Genomic DNA, 18,218 nt, shown 5'->3' with positions numbered 1-18,218 from the left:
AAAGTAAGATACAAAATGATACAGATGAGTAATGAGAAAGGACATGGACAACCTATAAAATTACCCTTTTCACAATAATGAAAGAAAACTAGAATATAGTGATTTTCACTCTATTTTTGTATGCTTTCTAGTTTAATAGTAGAACCCATGGAAAACTGGCTTCAGTTGATGCTGAATTGGGATCCTCAGCAAAGAGGAGGACCTGTTGATCTTACTTTGAAGCAACCAAGATGTTTTGTATTAATGGATCACATTCTCAATTTGAAGGTTAGTTTGAATGTGGTCTGCTTCATAAAACTTGCATTGAAGTTAACAAATTTATTTGGAAAATAAACATAAACATATTTTAATGATCTTTTCTGATGCTTATTTGAAAAGAAAATTATATTTTTAGAGCTGATACGTTTTTGCTTCTTTAGTAAGTCTTCTCAGTTTTACTTTTAAGTGGTCTTTGTTGATTGTTTTTATGAAACATCTTTTAGATTTTCCCCTTCTTTGTATTGGTGCCATTAGACCTCATTCATTTAAGGTATAATCATACCGGATTTGGTTTGCTGAGGAAGTTTCCTGCCTGGCTTTCATGCCTCTATACTTTGTCCCAATCCTACAGTCCATGCAGCATGAACTACCCATCTCATCTTCTGAAAATGCTTTTTTATTCTTCTGTCCAAAAAACCAACATAGTTCTTCTTGCCTCCCAAGTCAAATCTAAACTGATCTGCCTACCTTTTGGAGCTTTTCTCATGCAGATCCACCCCAACCAAGTACTTGCCCCAGACCTGCTTCTCTTACCTCTTACTTCTCTAGGACCAACTTGTCACTGCTCCTCACACCATCAAGCACATTATCCATTTTTGTGCTTTGACGCCGCTGTCCTTCTGCCCAGAATGATCTCTGTATTTGTGTATCTCCTCAACTACACTGGCACATATTCAACTCTCCTTTTCTCTGAACAATTTCTGCGACATAATTTGTCATTTAATCATATTTACTATATCTTCTAAATGTTTCTCATCTTCCACTCATGCCTCTCCGTATAGGTTGTCTTCTTTAATATTGGGATTGTTCTTGGGGATCCCTGGGTGGCTCAGCGGTTTAGCGCCTCCCTTTGGCCCAGGGTGTGATTCTGGAGTCCAGGGATCGAGTCCCGCATCGGGTGCCCTGCATGGAGCCTGCTTCTCTCTCCGCCTGTGTCTCTGCGTCTCTCTCTCTCTCTCTCTCTCTCTCTCTCTCTCTGTGTCTCTCATGAATAAATAAATAAAATGTTAAAAAATATATTGGGATTGTTCTTACTACTTTTATTAACAACTGTTCACCCTCACCCTACCATCATGCTATCCCTACCCCACTGTTCTGCTGTACAAAGCAGGCCATGTATCAGGTTCTCAGTAAATATTCACTGGTATGAATGAGAGGCTCCATTATGCTGTATACCCAGAAACAACTCTCATCTGCAATCTTTTCATAGTTATTGATTGGTTAGAGTAGATAGGGTTCCTAAAATTGGAAGAATCTGTGGTGAGGGCTCAGTGATGAGCATCCAAGGCCATCCTGGAGGCAGGAGGAGGCTAGTTGAGGGTGGGGCTGAATTTTATTTTCTGAAAAAAAAAAAAATTGAAATGAGAAATTATAATCATGTAAGGTTTTACTGTAACCTTGGTATACTTTAGTAAATAGGAACTTGGGGCCATGTTGATGTTATTCTTCGCTAACTCAGAAAAGTTATCTGGTTTCTTGATTTGGGTTTCTTCTATTGTGCCAAGGAATAAATCATTCCTTAGTGTATAAGCCCAGCGGATTTGGTGATCCATTTTAGGTCTTTGTGTCCCCTGAAAATTTTTGTCTTTTATGCCAGATTTTTTTCAGACTTGTCATGGTGATCTTAACATCATTTCCACTTTGTGGGGTTTGTGGAGATGTGCTTGTTAGAGAGCATAGAGAAAGAGCCCTCCCTATATGTTTTGTGGTCTGTAGACTTCAGTTTGCAGAACCACTCTTTACCTGTCTGTGAATCTGGGGCAAATATATATTTATCTATTTTTAGCTCAGGTACGGTAGGTAATATATTCTTTAAAGGCTCAATATTGTTGTGAGGCTGTGCAGGATAAGGAATGTATAGGGTACTATTCATAGTAACTTGGGGATGCTTCTGAGATAATGATAATAGAGCTAAATTTTGAAAGATAAGTAAGACTTAATCAGGGGAATAGGCAAGGAGAGAGACTTACAAATGGGAATATCATGAACACAGAAACATGAACTGTAAAACAATTTGTATTATAGGACATTTTCTAAGGTGTTTATTATGTTCAAAAAGGGAATGGTGTCTGTTTGATTTTCATTTAAAAAAGAAATTTTAAAAAGTTACTAGAATACCCCTTTCTTTTTAAAAAATTTAGAGTCTGATTACATGATTTTCCAACTGTGTATTATAAAAAACTTTAAATATATAGGAAAGTTGAAAAATGTATACTGAACTTGCCACTGAAGATAATGGTGATATAGAAGTATTTAATTATTCTTTCTTTGCCTGATCTTTCATGTTCCTAAGTATAACTATACCCTAAGTGGCTCTCCTTGGTTTTCTCTTTTTCCATATTACTTTTTTCTTCCTTTCCTTTGTAATCTCTTCAGTTGTAGAACTTTACCTATAAGCTGAATATAGATAACTTCCAAATTTATTTCCTCAGTTGTGACTTTTCTGCAGAGTTCTTGTAGCTACTATATAACTATACTCGGGGGTTTCACTGGCACCCAAGACTTAATTTAAAAACTGAACACATTTGCTCTATTAAATCTCTCCTACAGCATTTCCTCTGCCTCTTGCACTGTCATCTTTCCAGTTATCTAGGTGGGATGGCTTGTCTGACTATTCCTTCTTTTTCAACTGTGTATCCAATTATTTTCTTAGGTTTATCTTTTGAATGTTCCAACAATTCTGAGCTTCTCAGGTTCTCAATTTAGAAGGCCTTACATAGTTCCTCTTTGCATATTGAATAAAGTCCAAACCCTTACATTTAGTATTCAGTATTTCTCTTGGTCTCCTTTCATCCTATACTTGCAGCCTTATCTTTTATTATACTCTAAGGGGGCATCATTCTAGGTACATTTGAACCAGATTATTTATATTCCTTTTTTTTTTAAGATTTATTTATTTGAGAGAGAGAGCAGGGGGAAGGGCACAGAGAGAGAGAGAGAGAGAATCTCTAGCAGACTGCCTGCTGAGGGTGGAGCCCAATGCAGGGCTCAATCTCATGACCCTGAGATCATGACCTGAGCAGAAATCAAAACTCAGGTGCTCAACTGACTGAGCCACCCAGGTACCCCTGGATTATTTATATTCTTTGGTTATGCTCATCCCTTTCTACCTCTGTGCCTCTGCCTACTTTATTTTCTACCTAGAAGAACCTTTCTTCTTTCAATTTTTCCTTATTCTAATCTTCCTTCCTTTCCAAAGTTCAGCTCATAGTGCCTCTTCTATAAAGCGTCCCTTTTCCTTCCACCATGTAAACTCCTTTGGAAACTGCATGATAGGGACGCCTGGGTGGCTCAGCGGTTGGGCGCCTGCCTTTGGCTCAGGTCGTGATCCCCGGATCCGGGATCAAGTCCTGCATTGGGCTCCCTGTGAGGAGCCTGCTTCTCCCTCTGCCTATATCTCTGCCTCTCCTCTCAATCTGTGTCTCTCATGAATAAATCTTAAAAAAAGAAAAAAAAAAAGGAAACTGCATGATACTTTTCATTATAATAGTACATTTAGCATTTTGCCTTGTATTTAGTTCCCTTAATGTTTCTTTGTATCTTCTATTTGGCCATTATCCTGTGGAGGGCAAGGATCATAAGTTATTTAATTTGTATACTCACCACCACCATAACACATTGAATATTTACCATAGTAGTCACTCATTAAATAATTGAGTGAACAAAAGGATAAATGTAAGTTGTATTTCCTCTCTATTTCTTTGGCTCTCTTATGGCTCAGCTTTGGTTGTGGGATTCCATGATTACTTACCTAGTTTGACATAAACCCTGTGTAAAAGTGTATATCTCTGTGTGTGTCTCTCATAAATAAAATAAAATCTTTAAAAAAAAATAAAAAATAAATAAAAATGCAACACTTAAGGGCACCTGGGTGGCTCAGTCAGTTAAGCATCCAACTCTTGATTTCAGCTCAGTTCACCAGCTCAAGGCTATAAGAGCCTGGGCATGGAGCCTGCCTGGGATTCTTTCTCCCTCTCCCTCTCTAAAAAAATTAACTAATTAATTTTTAAAAATAGAAAATAAATAAAAATTATAATAAAAATTAAAAGGCAACACTTATTTACTCTCAAAAACTTATCATAGGCCTGGAAGGAAATATTCCCACTTATGAAGTCCCTAATAGATGCTAACTACAAAGTGCTTTCACATAACATACTGTTAATTAGATCTAATCTCCATTTTGGCAAAGAGAGAAACCAGAGTCCTAAGAAGTCTCTTGAAGACTATATGATTTTAAATCCTCTTCCTTCTACTGTCCTTAGATAAACCATATAAAGTTAATACCTATGTTTCTCCAGTACATTATATTAACTAGCATATGCAAATTATTAAAATTACATTTTTCTTTAAATTCAATTAAACAATAATTAAATATAGTATATTGTTAGATTAAAATTATTTCTGCTAGAAATGCTTATTACAGAGGTAAAGCATTAACTTTCCTTCTGTATTAACCTTTATGCTTGAAAAAGGTGAGAGGAAGAGAAGGGAATTATCGAAGTTGTCATGGGTTTATAATACCAGTATTTCAACTGAGACCGTCCATTTCTTCCCATCCTAGACATATTTTATACTATGACAGCTGCCCCTACTAGCGATCGCAGAAACTGAGGATCAATATCCTGAAGGCAGTGCTAAACCGCTGAGCCACCCGGGCTGCCCAGTGTTGCGTTTTTAAATTGGGATTTTTATTTCTAGATTGTACATCCCTGTAATTTTGAAACTTTATTCTTTGGAGCTAACATCTTTTGTAGAAAAGTAAACTCTACTGTTCAGTTTTCAAAATGTTATTTTGTAATTATGGAAGGAGATCTCACTTTGAAAAATGATTGAACCTTGTGTAGAGATATTCCCTTTAGTATCTAGCACTGAATCTTTTATGTGGTAAATGAGCAATAATCATTTCTTTTTTCTTATTTATACAGATAGTACACATCCTAAATATGACTTCTGCAAAGATAATTTCTTTTTTGTTACCACCTGATGAAAGTCTTCATTCACTACAGTCTCGTATTGAGCGTGAAACTGGAATAAATACCGGTTCTCAAGAGCTTCTTTCAGAGACAGGAATTTCTCTGGATCCTCGGAAACCGGCCTCTCAATGTGTTCTAGATGGAGTAGTAAGAGAATTTTAATATACTTATAGTATAAGAACTCTGTTAGGGGATCCCTGGGTGGCGCAGCGGTTTGGCGCCTGCCTTTGGCCCAGAGCGCGATCCTGGAGACCCGGGATCGAGTCCCACATCGGGCTCCCGGTGCATGGAGCCTGCTTCTCCTTCTGCCTGTGTCTCTGCCTCTCTCTCTCTCTCTGTATGACTATCATAAATAAAAAAAAAAGAACTCTGTTAGCTTGGAGGATTGCATGCTGTGCATTTTTTTTTTTTTTTTGGATGCATAGTTGGAATCCCCTTGGTGGGGGGTGGTTCACATCTTACAATTCTTATTTTAATTTTATCCTACTCATTATTTTTATCATTGCTTCACAAGGTGAACAAGATATGTTTTAAACTTTGTATGACTTTCTCTTTGGTGACAGTTCCCCCCACCCCTTTTTCCCGCTTTTATACTTAAAGCCTAAAACCTTGAAATTAGACCAGCAGTCTCAGATTCTGCAAGAGGATAGATGGATGGTAAAATATTGTGCTCATGACTCTTGTTGTTGTTGTTGTTTTACTTTATTGAGGCAAATTTTATATATCATGTAATTTACCCATTTCGTGTATGCAACTCAGTGATTTTTTTTTGGCTTATACTATAAACCAGTCATTACTATAAGCCAGCTTAAAGAAATTTCCATGTCAGTACGATCCTTCATGTCTGCTAACTCTTAATCTCCATTCTGTTCCATTTCAGGGAATCACTGTTTTGCTTTCAGTCTCTATAATTTGCCTTTTCTAAACACTTCATATAAATGGAATCATACAGTCTATAGTCTCTTGTGTCTGACTTCTTTCATTTAACATCATGTTTTGGAGGTTCATTCATGTCCTAGCATGTATCAGAATTTTATTCCTTTTGATTACTGAATAGTATTCCCATTGTATGGATATATGTTGCTGTGACTTTGTACTTTTGTCCTTTTGGGGTCTGGTGATTGTTTTTCACATTAATCCATCCTATAGTTATTTATTTCTCCCAAATAGTAATCTAGACCTTGAATCTGTAAGATGTATGCGAATAAACATTGACCTTATTCATTTACATTTCACATTAGGAAATGTGTTCAAGTACTTAGAGAACCTAGTATTTTCAAGGATTTTTAAAAATTGTTTCTTTTTCAGAGAGGCTGTGATAGCTATATGGTGTATTTGTTTGATAAAAGTAAGACTGTATATGAAGGACCATTTGCTTCCAGAAGTTTATCTGACTGTGTAAATTATATTGGTAAGTATAGCTCATTTACTGACTGAGGTTTAAAACTGAAATAATACAATTTTGACTTAATATGGTTAGTAGAAATGGTCTTTTGGTGTTTCTGTTCTGTATCTCATACTTCTGGTTTTTAATTATGATGAGAAATGAATTTATACAGATTGGAAGGTGAAATAGTAGATTTCAAGTCATCTCTAGATCCCTCATTTGGAAGAAGACTTACTTTCTGCAGGATAAGGCTCTCACAGAAGAATGAATCTCCACTATTAATTAAGCCTGCTTTCTAGTTGCTTTATGTAAGCGTGTTCAGATACTTCATTTTATATGAATACTGCTTAACGTTCAAATGTTTTCATTTATCCTGTGAGAATTACTCTTTTCTTTGGAAGAAGTGATTAGTTTCTGTATACCCAAAACTAAAATTAAAGCATAGTATTGTAAAATCAAGAACAAAACTGGGCAAAGGGCTGAAATCATGTAATCTTTCCTTTTTGTTAGTTTTTTTTAAACAACAGCTTTAAATTTACAGAAAAATTGAGACACCTGGGTGGCTCAGCGGTTAAGGTTCTATTTGCCTTTGACTTAGGGCATGATTCTGGAGTCCCGGGGTCGAGTCCAACATCGGGCTTCCTGCATGGAACCTGCTTCTCCCTCTGCCTATGTCTCTGCCTGTCTCTTCTGTGTCTCTCATGAATAAATAAATAAAATCTTTAAAATAAATAAATGAATAAGTAAATAAATAAAAAGTAACTTCCCACCTCTTTTCCCCATCTTTTTACATATAGTACGGGACAGCAAAATTCAGCTTCCAATTATACAGCTGCGTAAAGTATGGGCTGAAGCAGTGCACTATGTGTCTGGGCTGAAAGAAGACTATAGCAGGCTCTTTCAGGGACAAAGAGCAGCAATGTAAGTGGATTCTGTTGTTTACAGGTGCAATGTCATGTGCATTAATGTTCAAGAATTAATCTTGCTGTTTTCACTAATCAGTATTCCACGCAATACTGAAATATTGGACTAATCTGAAATATAATATTCTCACCAGACTTAAAGAATTCTTACTAATGGTCTGAAACCATCCAATTGCAACAGCTTGAGAGTAGTTCCTGAGCAGTCCTAGTATAAGAAGATTGTTTTATCTTAGAATATCACAGGTAGGGAGTCTTCAGAGACTAGATTCTAGTCTAAACTATTTCTCACAGATTGATAATAGAAGCTTAGGCTTTGGGTTTATGGCAGTTTAAGCTATTAAATTTTTGTTCACTGTTTCTGAAATACTAATTTTTTTTTTTTTTTTTTTTGCTATGGTTTAGGTTAAGTCTTCTTAGATATAACGCTAACCTGACAAAAATGAAGAACACTTTGATCTCAGCATCTCAGCAACTGAAAGCTAAATTGGAGTTTTTCCACAAAAGCATTCAGCTTGACTTGGAAAGATACAGTGAGCAGATGACTTATGGGATATGTGAGTGTTTGGGTAACATGTTTGAAAGAAGTGTTGAATCTCTTGAAGCCATCTTCTGTTTTGCCTTCTTGCCTCAGCCCATTGTTTCATTTATATTAACATTAGAGCAAGAGATAGGTTGCCTCAAGACCTCATAAACAGTGTTTGTACTGAATAGTAGCTGCTTTTAACCTTTATATTAGCAACTTTACTTCCCCACAATTGAACTATAATTGGACTAGGATGGTTTAGCTTCAGAAAAATTCAAAAGCAATTTAAGAACTTTTGATTTTCAAGTCTCATTTTTGAAATAGAGGCGCCTGGGTAGCACAGTTTCTGTTTGACTCGTGGTTTCAGCTCAGGTCATAATCTCAGGGTCCTGAGATCAAGCCCCACATGGGGCTCTGTGCTCAGCATAGAGTCTGCTTAAGACTCTCTCCCTCTCTCTCTCATACCTCCCCTCTGTACACAGTGTCTCTCACTCTCTCTCAAATAAGTAAATCAATCTTTTAAAAAATAGATACAAAGTCTGTATTGGGATGTCTCCTTAACCAGGGAAGTCTTAAACTACTTATCTTACTGTAAATAATAATACAAATAATTCCAGAGTTTTTTCTTCCAAACCACCTACTGTGGAGTCCCCCCCCCCCCCTTTTTTAGTATGGTACACAGCCTCCAGTTTTCAATATTTGACTCTAAGCTCTCTCCTTTCAGATGTATTAAGGAAATGTAAGATGCAGATTTAAAATTCAAATAATAAGCTGAAGGGGTCACCACCAATATTTCTGTTTTCTGTCATAAAACAAATTATTTTTTGGGAAACAAATCCTATTCGTATAACTTGTCTTAAGCAAAGTGTATGTGTAACAGAATAAATGATCAGCAGTATCCAATTGGGTAAGTTTACCCATTAGGACTGGTTCTATGATTGATGTTTTATTTCTATTTTTGTATAATAAGCATTCTAATGAATGGCAGAACACTGTAATTATTTCACCAAATTATCTTTGACTAATCAGCTGTTAAAAAGGAATGACACAGACCTGTGTACTCATACTAAAGGATCACTTGGGTCTTTAATGGCAGTGATGTATTAAAAAAAAACAGAGAGAAAAGTATATAGAGATAGTCTCACTTATGAGGGAAAAGGGTATGTGTCTATGTAACAAGTGATTAACAGTAAGATCCTTAGAGTGGAGGGGACAAAGAGAGAGTCTTTTCTTTTTATATCCTTTTATAGTATTTGATTTTTAAAAAATCATGTTCATGTATTACTTTTCCTTTTTTTTTTTTTTTTTCATTTTTTAAGAGAAAACTATTTATATTGGTTTCTTAGGGGTGCTGTAGCAAGTTACTATAAACTAGGTGGCTTAAAGCCACAGAAATTTAAATAAATAAATAAATAAATAAATAAACAAATAAATAAATAAAACCATAGAACTGTGTCACAGTTCCAAAGGCTGAAAATCCAAATCAAGGTGTTGGCAGGGTCCATGAACCCCCTGAAAGCTGTGGGGAAGAATACTTCCTAGCTTCTTCCTAGGTTCTCGTGGTTTGCCAACAGTCTTTAGCTCCTTGGCTTACAGCTGTAGCACTTTAATCTATACCTCTGTCGTCAAAATAGAGCTCTCTCTTCATGTGTTTGGGTTTCTCATAAGAAAACTAGTCATACTGGATTAATCCACCCTACTCCAGGATGATCTCATCTTAATTAGCTAACTGCAACTGGCAGTGACCCTATTTCCAAATAAGGTCACATTCTGAGGTACTGAATTAGGACTTCAACAAAGCTTTTTGGGGGGACAGTTCAATCTATAACACCATTTTTGATGATGATATGGCAAGGAAGTGGATAGGTCAGTAATTAAGGCTATAGCTATTTCTGAGATAACCAATTAAGACTTTTTTTTTAGCCTCAGAAAAAATGTTAAAAGCATGGAAGGAAATGGAAGAAAAGGCTATCCACTATGCCGAGGTAAAATCACTAGCTCACTCTATATGCTTATTAATTCCTGAGGTCTCTCATAGAAGTTGTCTTTGGTTTCAATATATAGAATGTTTTTCATGTTACTCCTGAATATCAGACAAAAATCTAGTAGATGCTTTGTATGTGTAGAGTTGATAAAAACAGGGGCTTTGGGCAAAAGAGATTAAACTAAAACCTTGCTAAACTTGTTTCCATATTACGTGGACTTACACTTTTTAGTAGGGTTATGCAGATTAAATGGGAATAAATAATGAATGGTAGTTATTGCTGTTATTTTTATGATTGGTTTAGATAGGACAGCTGTATGTCCTGGTTATCTGAAATGGTCCCAGTTTATATCTGCCTTGCCATAATTATCAATGATACTCCCTTTCACTCTCAAAATTATGCCTGTTTGGACAATAAATTATACATATGGTCATGCTAGTTATAGGTCATTCTCTAGGAGGAATATTCCTTTCTTACCTGTTACATCTGTCCATGGTCCTACTAAATTGTTACTCTCCTGGATGTGGGTAAGGCAGTTAATATGCTTAGGTAGGAAATCCAGTGTCTTTTTCTTTCTGCATTCTTATTCAAGACAGTTGGGAACAAGAGGCAATGAAAATCCTATAACTGAGATGCAGTGGTTTTGGTGGCCACTTTTCCTGTCTTGTTAATAATACTTCTTTTTGCTTCTCAGGAGGAGAAAGCAAATGCTAGTAGTTCACTGTTGTCAGAAGAGAAAAGAGAGAAGCATGGGTATTAAGTCTGTCCTTGTATGAAAGATTAAGTGTCAGAATCTGAAAGATAAAAAAGCTTAAACAAAATCAGTGTTTCATATTAAAAAATTTAGTCCTACCATTGCAGCAAATCGTTCTCTGTCTCAGTTCTTTTCTGTTTTGTGTGGTGGTGAGCCTGTTATTTCTTTTGCATTTCATCATATTTTAGGTGGGTGTCATCGGTTACCTGGAGGATCAGATCATGTCTCTGCACACTGAAATCATGGAGCTGCAGAAGAGCCCTTATGGAAGACGTCAGGGAGACTTGATGGAATCTCTGTAAGGAAGTCTTGTGTTATTGGTATTGATGTCTATAATTTTTTTGTCACAGATGGTTCTGTCTGTGTACATCTAGCTGATTAAGGCTGTATTTGTTCTTTTCTATAGTTTTCTTTCTCCAAATATATTGCCATCATATTTTAGGAGGAAGTTTTTCTTAGTCACAAGAAATTTTGGTCATGACTTAAGGGTTGACCTTTGCTGTTTTAATCAAAGCATCTTTTCATGTGGGTGTAACAAATTTTTCAAATGTTCTAAGTTACAGACTGTTGCCCTGCTTCCCATACTTCTGGCCCAACTTATTGTCCATTAAATGCCCTAAATGAGGTTAACTTCCTAGGTATCTGAATAGAAATTTCAGATTGTTTTTCCCTAATCACGGAGCTTCATTTTTGCCCGTTTAAGTGTTTCTGATGCAAGGATGTTGTATATGTGGTGGTAGATTAGAGCAGATATGAAATATATTAAAGTTTGCATTTTTATTTACTTTAAAAATTTTTTAAATAGATTTTATTTCTAAGTAATCTCTACACCCATTTTGGGGTTTGAACTCACAACCCTGAGATCAAGAGTTGCATGCTTTACTGACTGAGCCAGCCAGGTGCCCCTAAATTTTGCATTTTTAGATCTTGCTTATTACTCTGTAAAATGCTCTGTAAAATGTTCATTGGCAATATGTACTTGCTTTAAAATAGATTATACTCTATTCAAATAGTATTGTTCATTTCAAGTTGTTGATTATTAGTCATTGAATTATCTTCACATTTGGAAGCATGTTTTCTCTTTCATAGGGAACAGCGTGCTATTGATCTGTATAAGCAGTTAAAGCACAGACCTTCAGGTAAGACACTTATCACTGTACACAAGGCATTTTAAGAAACCATCACAGGGACACCTGGGTAGCTCAACGGTTGTGTCTGCCTTCAGCTCTGGGTGTGATCCTGGATCCGGGGATTGAGTCCCACATCAGGCTCCTTGCAGGGAGCCTGCTTCTCCCTCCGCCTATGTTTCTGCCTTTCTTTCTGTGTCTCTCTTGAATAAATAAATAAAATCTTAAATTAAAAAAAAAAAAAAGGAAACCATCACAAACTTAACGAATACAGGGATTGGATTTTTTAAAACAAGCTGCAGAATAAATTCCAGTTTTGGTATTGCCACAGAGCTGTTTATGGTACAATTTTAAGTTGATGAGAATTTAAGAGATTAGGAAAGCAAAGTAACAAGAGAATTGAGATAGAAAACTTTTTAAAGCGAAATGAAAGGAAGGAATGAAAGAGAAAAAAGGAACTCAGAAGGGGAAGAGGAAGCAAGAAAATGTGTGGAAAGATGGAAAAAATAAGTGCTGCTTAAGGTTAGAGAGGTTGGACAGAATTTGATACAGTGCTTTCATGTGTGGAGTGATCGGGGGGAGGCCCATTTGCTATGCCAAAGCAGTGTACCTTAAAAATGATGCCTTCATCTGCATCTGGTTACTACTTATTTCATTGGCAAAACAATTCCTATCAAACATCTGATGAATACAGAACATGGTCTATTGACAGGAGTATCGGAGTGGTATTTGGAAGGCTTGGGTTCTAGATTGGGCAGCTTACTGACCAAGTACCTAATTTTCTTATATCTCATTTTCCTCTTCTGCAAAATGGGGCTGAAACCTAGCTTTCCTAAGTCAGTGAGTACGTATAACAATGTATTTAAGAGGCTGTTTGTGAAAATGCCTCAGGAAGTATAAAATATATGTATCTGCAAGATATTATCCTTCTGTTAAAAATTGATTTGTTTTGATGGGTTATAGAAGAAATAAAAAGTGAAGCCTGTGCCCTAATTTGCTATATATACCTAAATTACCAATAAATAAGTAAAATAAAAGATATAAGTTTTATACTTTAAAATTTACAAACAGGGCATCTGGGTAGCTTAGTGGTTGAGCATCTACCTTTGGCTCAGGCTGTGATGCTGGGGTGCTGGGATCAAGGCCCTCATCAGGCTCCTTGCGTTTCCCTCTGCCTATGTCTGCCTCTCTCTGTGTCTCATGAATAAATGAAATCTTTAGAAAAAAATTTACAACATATGCAAATTAATATTCATCCATATGAAATTCTGTCTTAACAAATAACATCTCCTCTAAATTGATTTTTATTGGAATAGAATTTGTTCAGTTTATTCCTACAAACATTTATGAGGTACATATAAGATAGGCACCTGACCCTGCCTGGGGCTCAGGAGTGGTTAGAAAAGGTTTCCTGCAGGAGATGACATCTGAGATAAGCCTTAAAGGATAAGTAGCAGTAGCCAGGTGAAAGGAGGTGCGCTCTTGTGTGTACAAGTATAGTCAGTAAAGACACGTAACACTTAGCACATTTGGGGAAATGTAATGGCTGGATTATAGAGTTTTGGGAGAGAGGCTGGATCAGATGTGGCTGGATCATGAAGGATCTGAAATGTTATGGTAATGAGTTTGGATTTCATCATGGTGGTAAAGAAAAACCTTAAAAGTTTTAAGCAGGGGAATGGCATGACCAGATTAGCATTTCAGAAATACTGCATTGGTAGCATTGCACATAATGGATTAAAGTGTAGCTAGACTGAAGACAGGCATTGGCTATGAGGCTGTTGAAATAATCATAACTCCATATAGGGTGGGCCATGAGCTAAGGCAGAGAGCCTCAACTGGGGAGGCTGGTGAGAGGAGGGTAAGGGCTAGAGACATTTACAAGGTAGAACTGATAGTGTTGGGTGATGGATTAAATATAGATGGCTGGACCTGGAGTATGGAGTCATGATGCCTCTCAAGATTTTGGCTATGGCAGCTGGGTGCGTGGTCAGAAGGACTACTCACCATAATGGGAAGAAAGGATGGCACATGATGGGAAAAGAAGATGAATTAATTTCTGTACATGTTGATGTTTGGATGTCAGTGGGATATTCAAGTAGAGAGGTCTAATAAATAGTATTAAATATATATATGTATGCATGTATGTATGTATAAACACACACACACACACATATATATATATATATATATATATGGATTTAGTAGAGAAGTTGATATTTAGCTATTTGAGAGTAGTCAGCTGTAAGAGTAAAGTGATCATTTTGAAAAAGTAGATTGAGTATGGAAGCCAAGGATGGAATCCCAGAGAATACCAATATTCAAGAAAGGCTAGAAGCAGAAGAGCCAGCAGAGGAGATTGAAAATGACCAGGATAGGGCAGCCCCGGTGGCTCAGTGGTTAAGTGCCACCTTCAGCCCGGGGCGTGATGCTGGAGACCCAGGATCAAGTCACATGTCAGGCTCCCTGCATGGAGCCTGCTTCTCCCTCTGCCTCTGTTTCTGCCTCTCTCTCTGTGTGTCTCTCATGAATAAATAAATAAAATCTTTAAAAAAAAAAAAAGAAAATGACAGGATATAGAAGGAATTATATGATAGGATCAGGACAGAGAGTTTCAAGAAGAAAGTGATCAGTGGGGTGAAATGCTATGAATGTGTGGGTAATAAAGATGATGATAAAAAGAATCAACTTAGCAGTTTGGATACCATTGTTGGTCTTGACAAAATAAGGCCTTTTGGGAACAGAAATTGGAAGCCAAGGAAGGAATGAACCAGGAAGAAATAGAGAAGTGGGTCTAGACCAGCAGTTCCCGAAGTGTGATTCATGAAGATCAGTGAGGTCAAACTATTTTCATAACACTAAGACAATATTTGCCTTTCTCACTATGTTGACATTTTCACTGATGCTATGAAAACACTGGTGGGTAAACAGCTTATACCCTACTTAGCAGGTATGGATGATGGCACTAGTACCAAATTATGTAAGTAGCTATTATTTTCACCACTATGCATTCACAGTTTAAAAAAAAAAATCATTTAAGCATGTCCTTGATTAAGTAATAAGAATTCTATTTAAATCTCAACCCTTGGGTACATGTCTTTACAAGACATCCATCCTTGGCTTCCATACTCAATCTACTTTTTCAAAATGATCACTTTACTCTTACGGCTGTGCAATGAAACGGGAAGTGCCCCAAGAGCACTTCTTCTGCTGGTTGTTTTGTTTTGTTTTGTTTTGTTTTTTTTGAGAAAGCCACAGTGGCAGGTGTCTTCTCAAAAGTTAATGAAACATGACTATTGCTTTAAGGAAAAAAACCAACAATGTTAGTTGGCAATGATAAAACTCCATGTTTCAGACAAAAAATTAGATTTAGGAAATCTTGTATCCATCAACTGAAAATTGTCAGCTTCTCAGTACTTAAACTTTTTTAACAAGATCAGTAGTTATATTTAAAAGACTTGCAAAAATGTAAGATAAGGCCAATTTTCTCACTAACATTTTTTGGAAAATAGTTATTTTTAATAAAAATATGTTAATAGGTAGTGAGTTTATTGTTATTTTTAAGTGAATAAGTAAATTTTTTTTTATTTTTTTAATTTTTTTTTTTGAATAAGTAAATATTTTTAAACTTCTCAGTTTAATTCCCGAAAAACACCTTGGGGTTCTTAAGAATTTTTGAATGTACTGAGACCACTAAGTTTGAGAACTGCTTATCTAGGCAGTTCTTTTCAGAAGCTTTCCTGTTAAGGAAAGAAGAGAGGTGAGCAGCTAAGAGATGAAGAATCAAGGGAGGTCAGTCTTCAGAAGGTAGACTTGAGCATATTTATTATGTGCTTGGGGGCCCAAAGCCTATGAAGAAGGGAGTCCCTAAACAAGCTTGAGAGGCTAACTCAATTAGCCTTGCTGTCTCTGGTATTAGAGGGATTGTGGGTGTGGATACTGACACTTTGTGGTTGTAGGGGTTAGAAGATGGGGGTCTCCCTTATAGCCTCCCATCCTGAAGTAAGAAGTGGGGTTAACTGTTAACAGAAGGCGTGGGTGATAAGGTTAATGGAAGAGATGATGACTGCATAGATTTAAGGAGTATGCTAAAGATTTTTAAAAGCTGGTATGTACACGGGCTCAGTGGTTGAGCATCTGCCTTGAGATCTTTTATAGATCACTCCTGTAGCGACAGTATGGATAGCTCAGGTTGTGGTCCTGGGGTCCTGGGATTGAGTCCTCCATTGGGCTCCCCACAGGGAGCCTGCTTCTCCCTCTGCTTATGTCTCTGCCTCTCTGTCTCTCATGAATAAATGAACAAAATCTTAAAAAACAAAACAAAACTGGTGTGTACAGTGGAAGATGTTGCTGACCCAGAAGATTTATTAAGAATCCAGAGCAGAAATGAAAACTTGTGAATTAGCAGTGACAACAGAGAATGGTAGTATTTTTTTTGGTGTTTAGTGGCTTGGCTGCAGGAACTGACAAAGCAGAAGGTTAGACTGATTCAGACTTAAGATTTTGCTCATAGAAGACAAAAAAAATCAAGATATTGACAGAAAGTGATATAAGTGATATGAAGCTGTGGTTAGAATAATTGAAATTTAAAATTTCAATAGAGCAAGTCTAATTCTTTTTTTCTAGTGTCTTTCTAGCTTAGAGTTGACTTGAGACTCTTGTTAAGCTAAAAATGGTGAAAAACTTTCTTCATTTTGTATGCTGGAGAAGATTAATGTTCTGAGGTCTCTGAGAGGAGCTTATTTGCAACTCTTTATCTAGTTGTGAGGGAGAGACAGAGGGACATGTGTAGGGAATAAACTTGAGCTGTGGGGGAGAGGTCTTTGCAGTGATAACAAAGGACACTGAACTTTTTAAAAACGTTTTTTGATACCTTTTCATAGTAAAATATGGGTAATAGTTGTAGCCATCTCCCAGGACTCCTATGAGGGTTAAATGAGAAAAGTGTTAAGTAGGTGATAGCAAATAATATTTTTGCAGCTGAGACTAAAAATTGTTCGAGGAAATACCAGCATTATCTATGAGCAGTCTTCCAGTTTAAAAAACTTTAAATGCCATTTTTTGAAATGTAACAGTGCTTTTGTTTTTTTGTTTTTTTGTTTTTTTTTTTTTTTTTTTTTTTTGAGAGGGGAAGAGTATAAGCAGAGCAGAGGGAGAGGGAGGGAGAGAATCTTAAGCAGACTCCACAGTCAGTGCAAAGCCTGATGTGGAGCTCCATCTCATGACCCTGAGATCATGACCTGAGCCAAAATCAAGTCAGACATTTAGTCAACTGAGCCACCCAGGCACCCTGTTTTTGCTGTTTTTTTAATTGAGTTACATCTCCTGTAGACTGTAGAACTCACTCATCACTCACTGTGTCCACACAGCCATCCTATTTGAGGACATTTGGCAGTTTCCAGTTTAAGATGTTCTACTACCCTCAGACTGAACTTTCAGGGTGTGTATAGGTCCTTTTATTAGTGCATCAGGTTTGGCTTAAGTTAGTCAGCTTTTTTCAAAGTTTCATGGGCTGCAAACAGATGGATAAACATGAAATCCCAAGTATCCTAGATAGGTCAAGGGCCTCCTGCTTTTAAACCAGTGAAAGTTTGATAAATTGTCCTACTGTTTCTAAATAAATGATGTTAATCATCCAAGAAAAATTGATCTTTTGGCCAGAAAGCTGCATATGGATTTAGGATTTGGGTTAATATGGGTTAAAGATAGCTAAACATATCCTTCTCAAAACAGGCAACTAAGTTCTGTGAAGATAACAGTGATAAATTTATATATGCATTAAACACACACACTTTGTTTTTAGATATATATTTGTTTATACATTATATAATCTTAAAATTTTAATCCAGTTTTAAATTTAAATGGAGATGCTTATTAATTAAAACTAGTTTCAGATTTTTAGGAATTTTTTGTTTGGAGGCTGATATGTTCATGCAGAAAAGAGGTTATACCCACTGACTGAGATCTTTTATAGATCACTCCTATAGCGACAGCACGGAAATGGTGAAGATCATTGTGCATACTGTTCAGAGTCAGGACCGGGTTCTCAAGGAGCTGTTTGGTCATCTGAGGTAGAAAAATTGTTTTATTTCCTACTGAAAAGCCAGGGTACTTTTATCATGTTCCTTTCAAAGTGTAATATCCTTTTTTTGTAAATATACTAGACCCAGGAAGATATCTGGCAATACCTTGGGTAACTTGGCCACAGTTGTGTGCGTTTAGGTGTCCTATTTTGTGTGCATCACTTTGGAAATCAGTCACTAAATCTGGTGCTGATTGTGGTTCATT

At 36.6% G+C, this 18,218-nt stretch overlaps 1 protein-coding gene across 5 annotated transcripts in view; it reads left to right on the top strand.

Moving 5' to 3' along the window:
• Nucleotides 1-18,218, top strand: part of CHUK (component of inhibitor of nuclear factor kappa B kinase complex) — a 37,118-nt gene that overhangs the window by 13,872 nt on the left and 5,028 nt on the right. For 4 of the 5 annotated variants that reach the window (XR_005380498.1, XR_005380497.1, XM_038578512.1 and 1 more), the window contains exons 9-17: nucleotides 132-267; nucleotides 5,184-5,378; nucleotides 6,540-6,642; nucleotides 7,416-7,539; nucleotides 7,944-8,095; nucleotides 9,988-10,049; nucleotides 10,992-11,101; nucleotides 11,893-11,942; nucleotides 17,905-18,001. Coding sequence is in view for 3 of the 5 variants with exons in the window: in XM_038578512.1 (XP_038434440.1) it covers nucleotides 132-267; nucleotides 5,184-5,378; nucleotides 6,540-6,642; nucleotides 7,416-7,539; nucleotides 7,944-8,095; nucleotides 9,988-10,049; nucleotides 10,992-11,101; nucleotides 11,893-11,942; nucleotides 17,905-18,001 (1,029 nt within the window). In the remaining 2 variants the exon portion in view is untranslated. The remainder of the gene's footprint in view (nucleotides 1-131; nucleotides 268-5,183; nucleotides 5,379-6,539; nucleotides 6,643-7,415; nucleotides 7,540-7,943; nucleotides 8,096-9,987; nucleotides 10,050-10,991; nucleotides 11,102-11,892; nucleotides 11,943-17,904; nucleotides 18,002-18,218) is intronic. The other variant, XM_038578513.1, reaches the window with a different exon arrangement.

Source organism: Canis lupus, chromosome 28, assembly GCF_011100685.1.
Source record: "Canis lupus familiaris isolate Mischka breed German Shepherd chromosome 28, alternate assembly UU_Cfam_GSD_1.0, whole genome shotgun sequence".
Taxonomy (NCBI): Eukaryota; Metazoa; Chordata; class Mammalia; order Carnivora; family Canidae; genus Canis; species Canis lupus.
The sequence above is the reverse complement of the archived record's forward strand: the minus strand, read 5'-3'. Positions and strand labels throughout refer to the sequence as shown.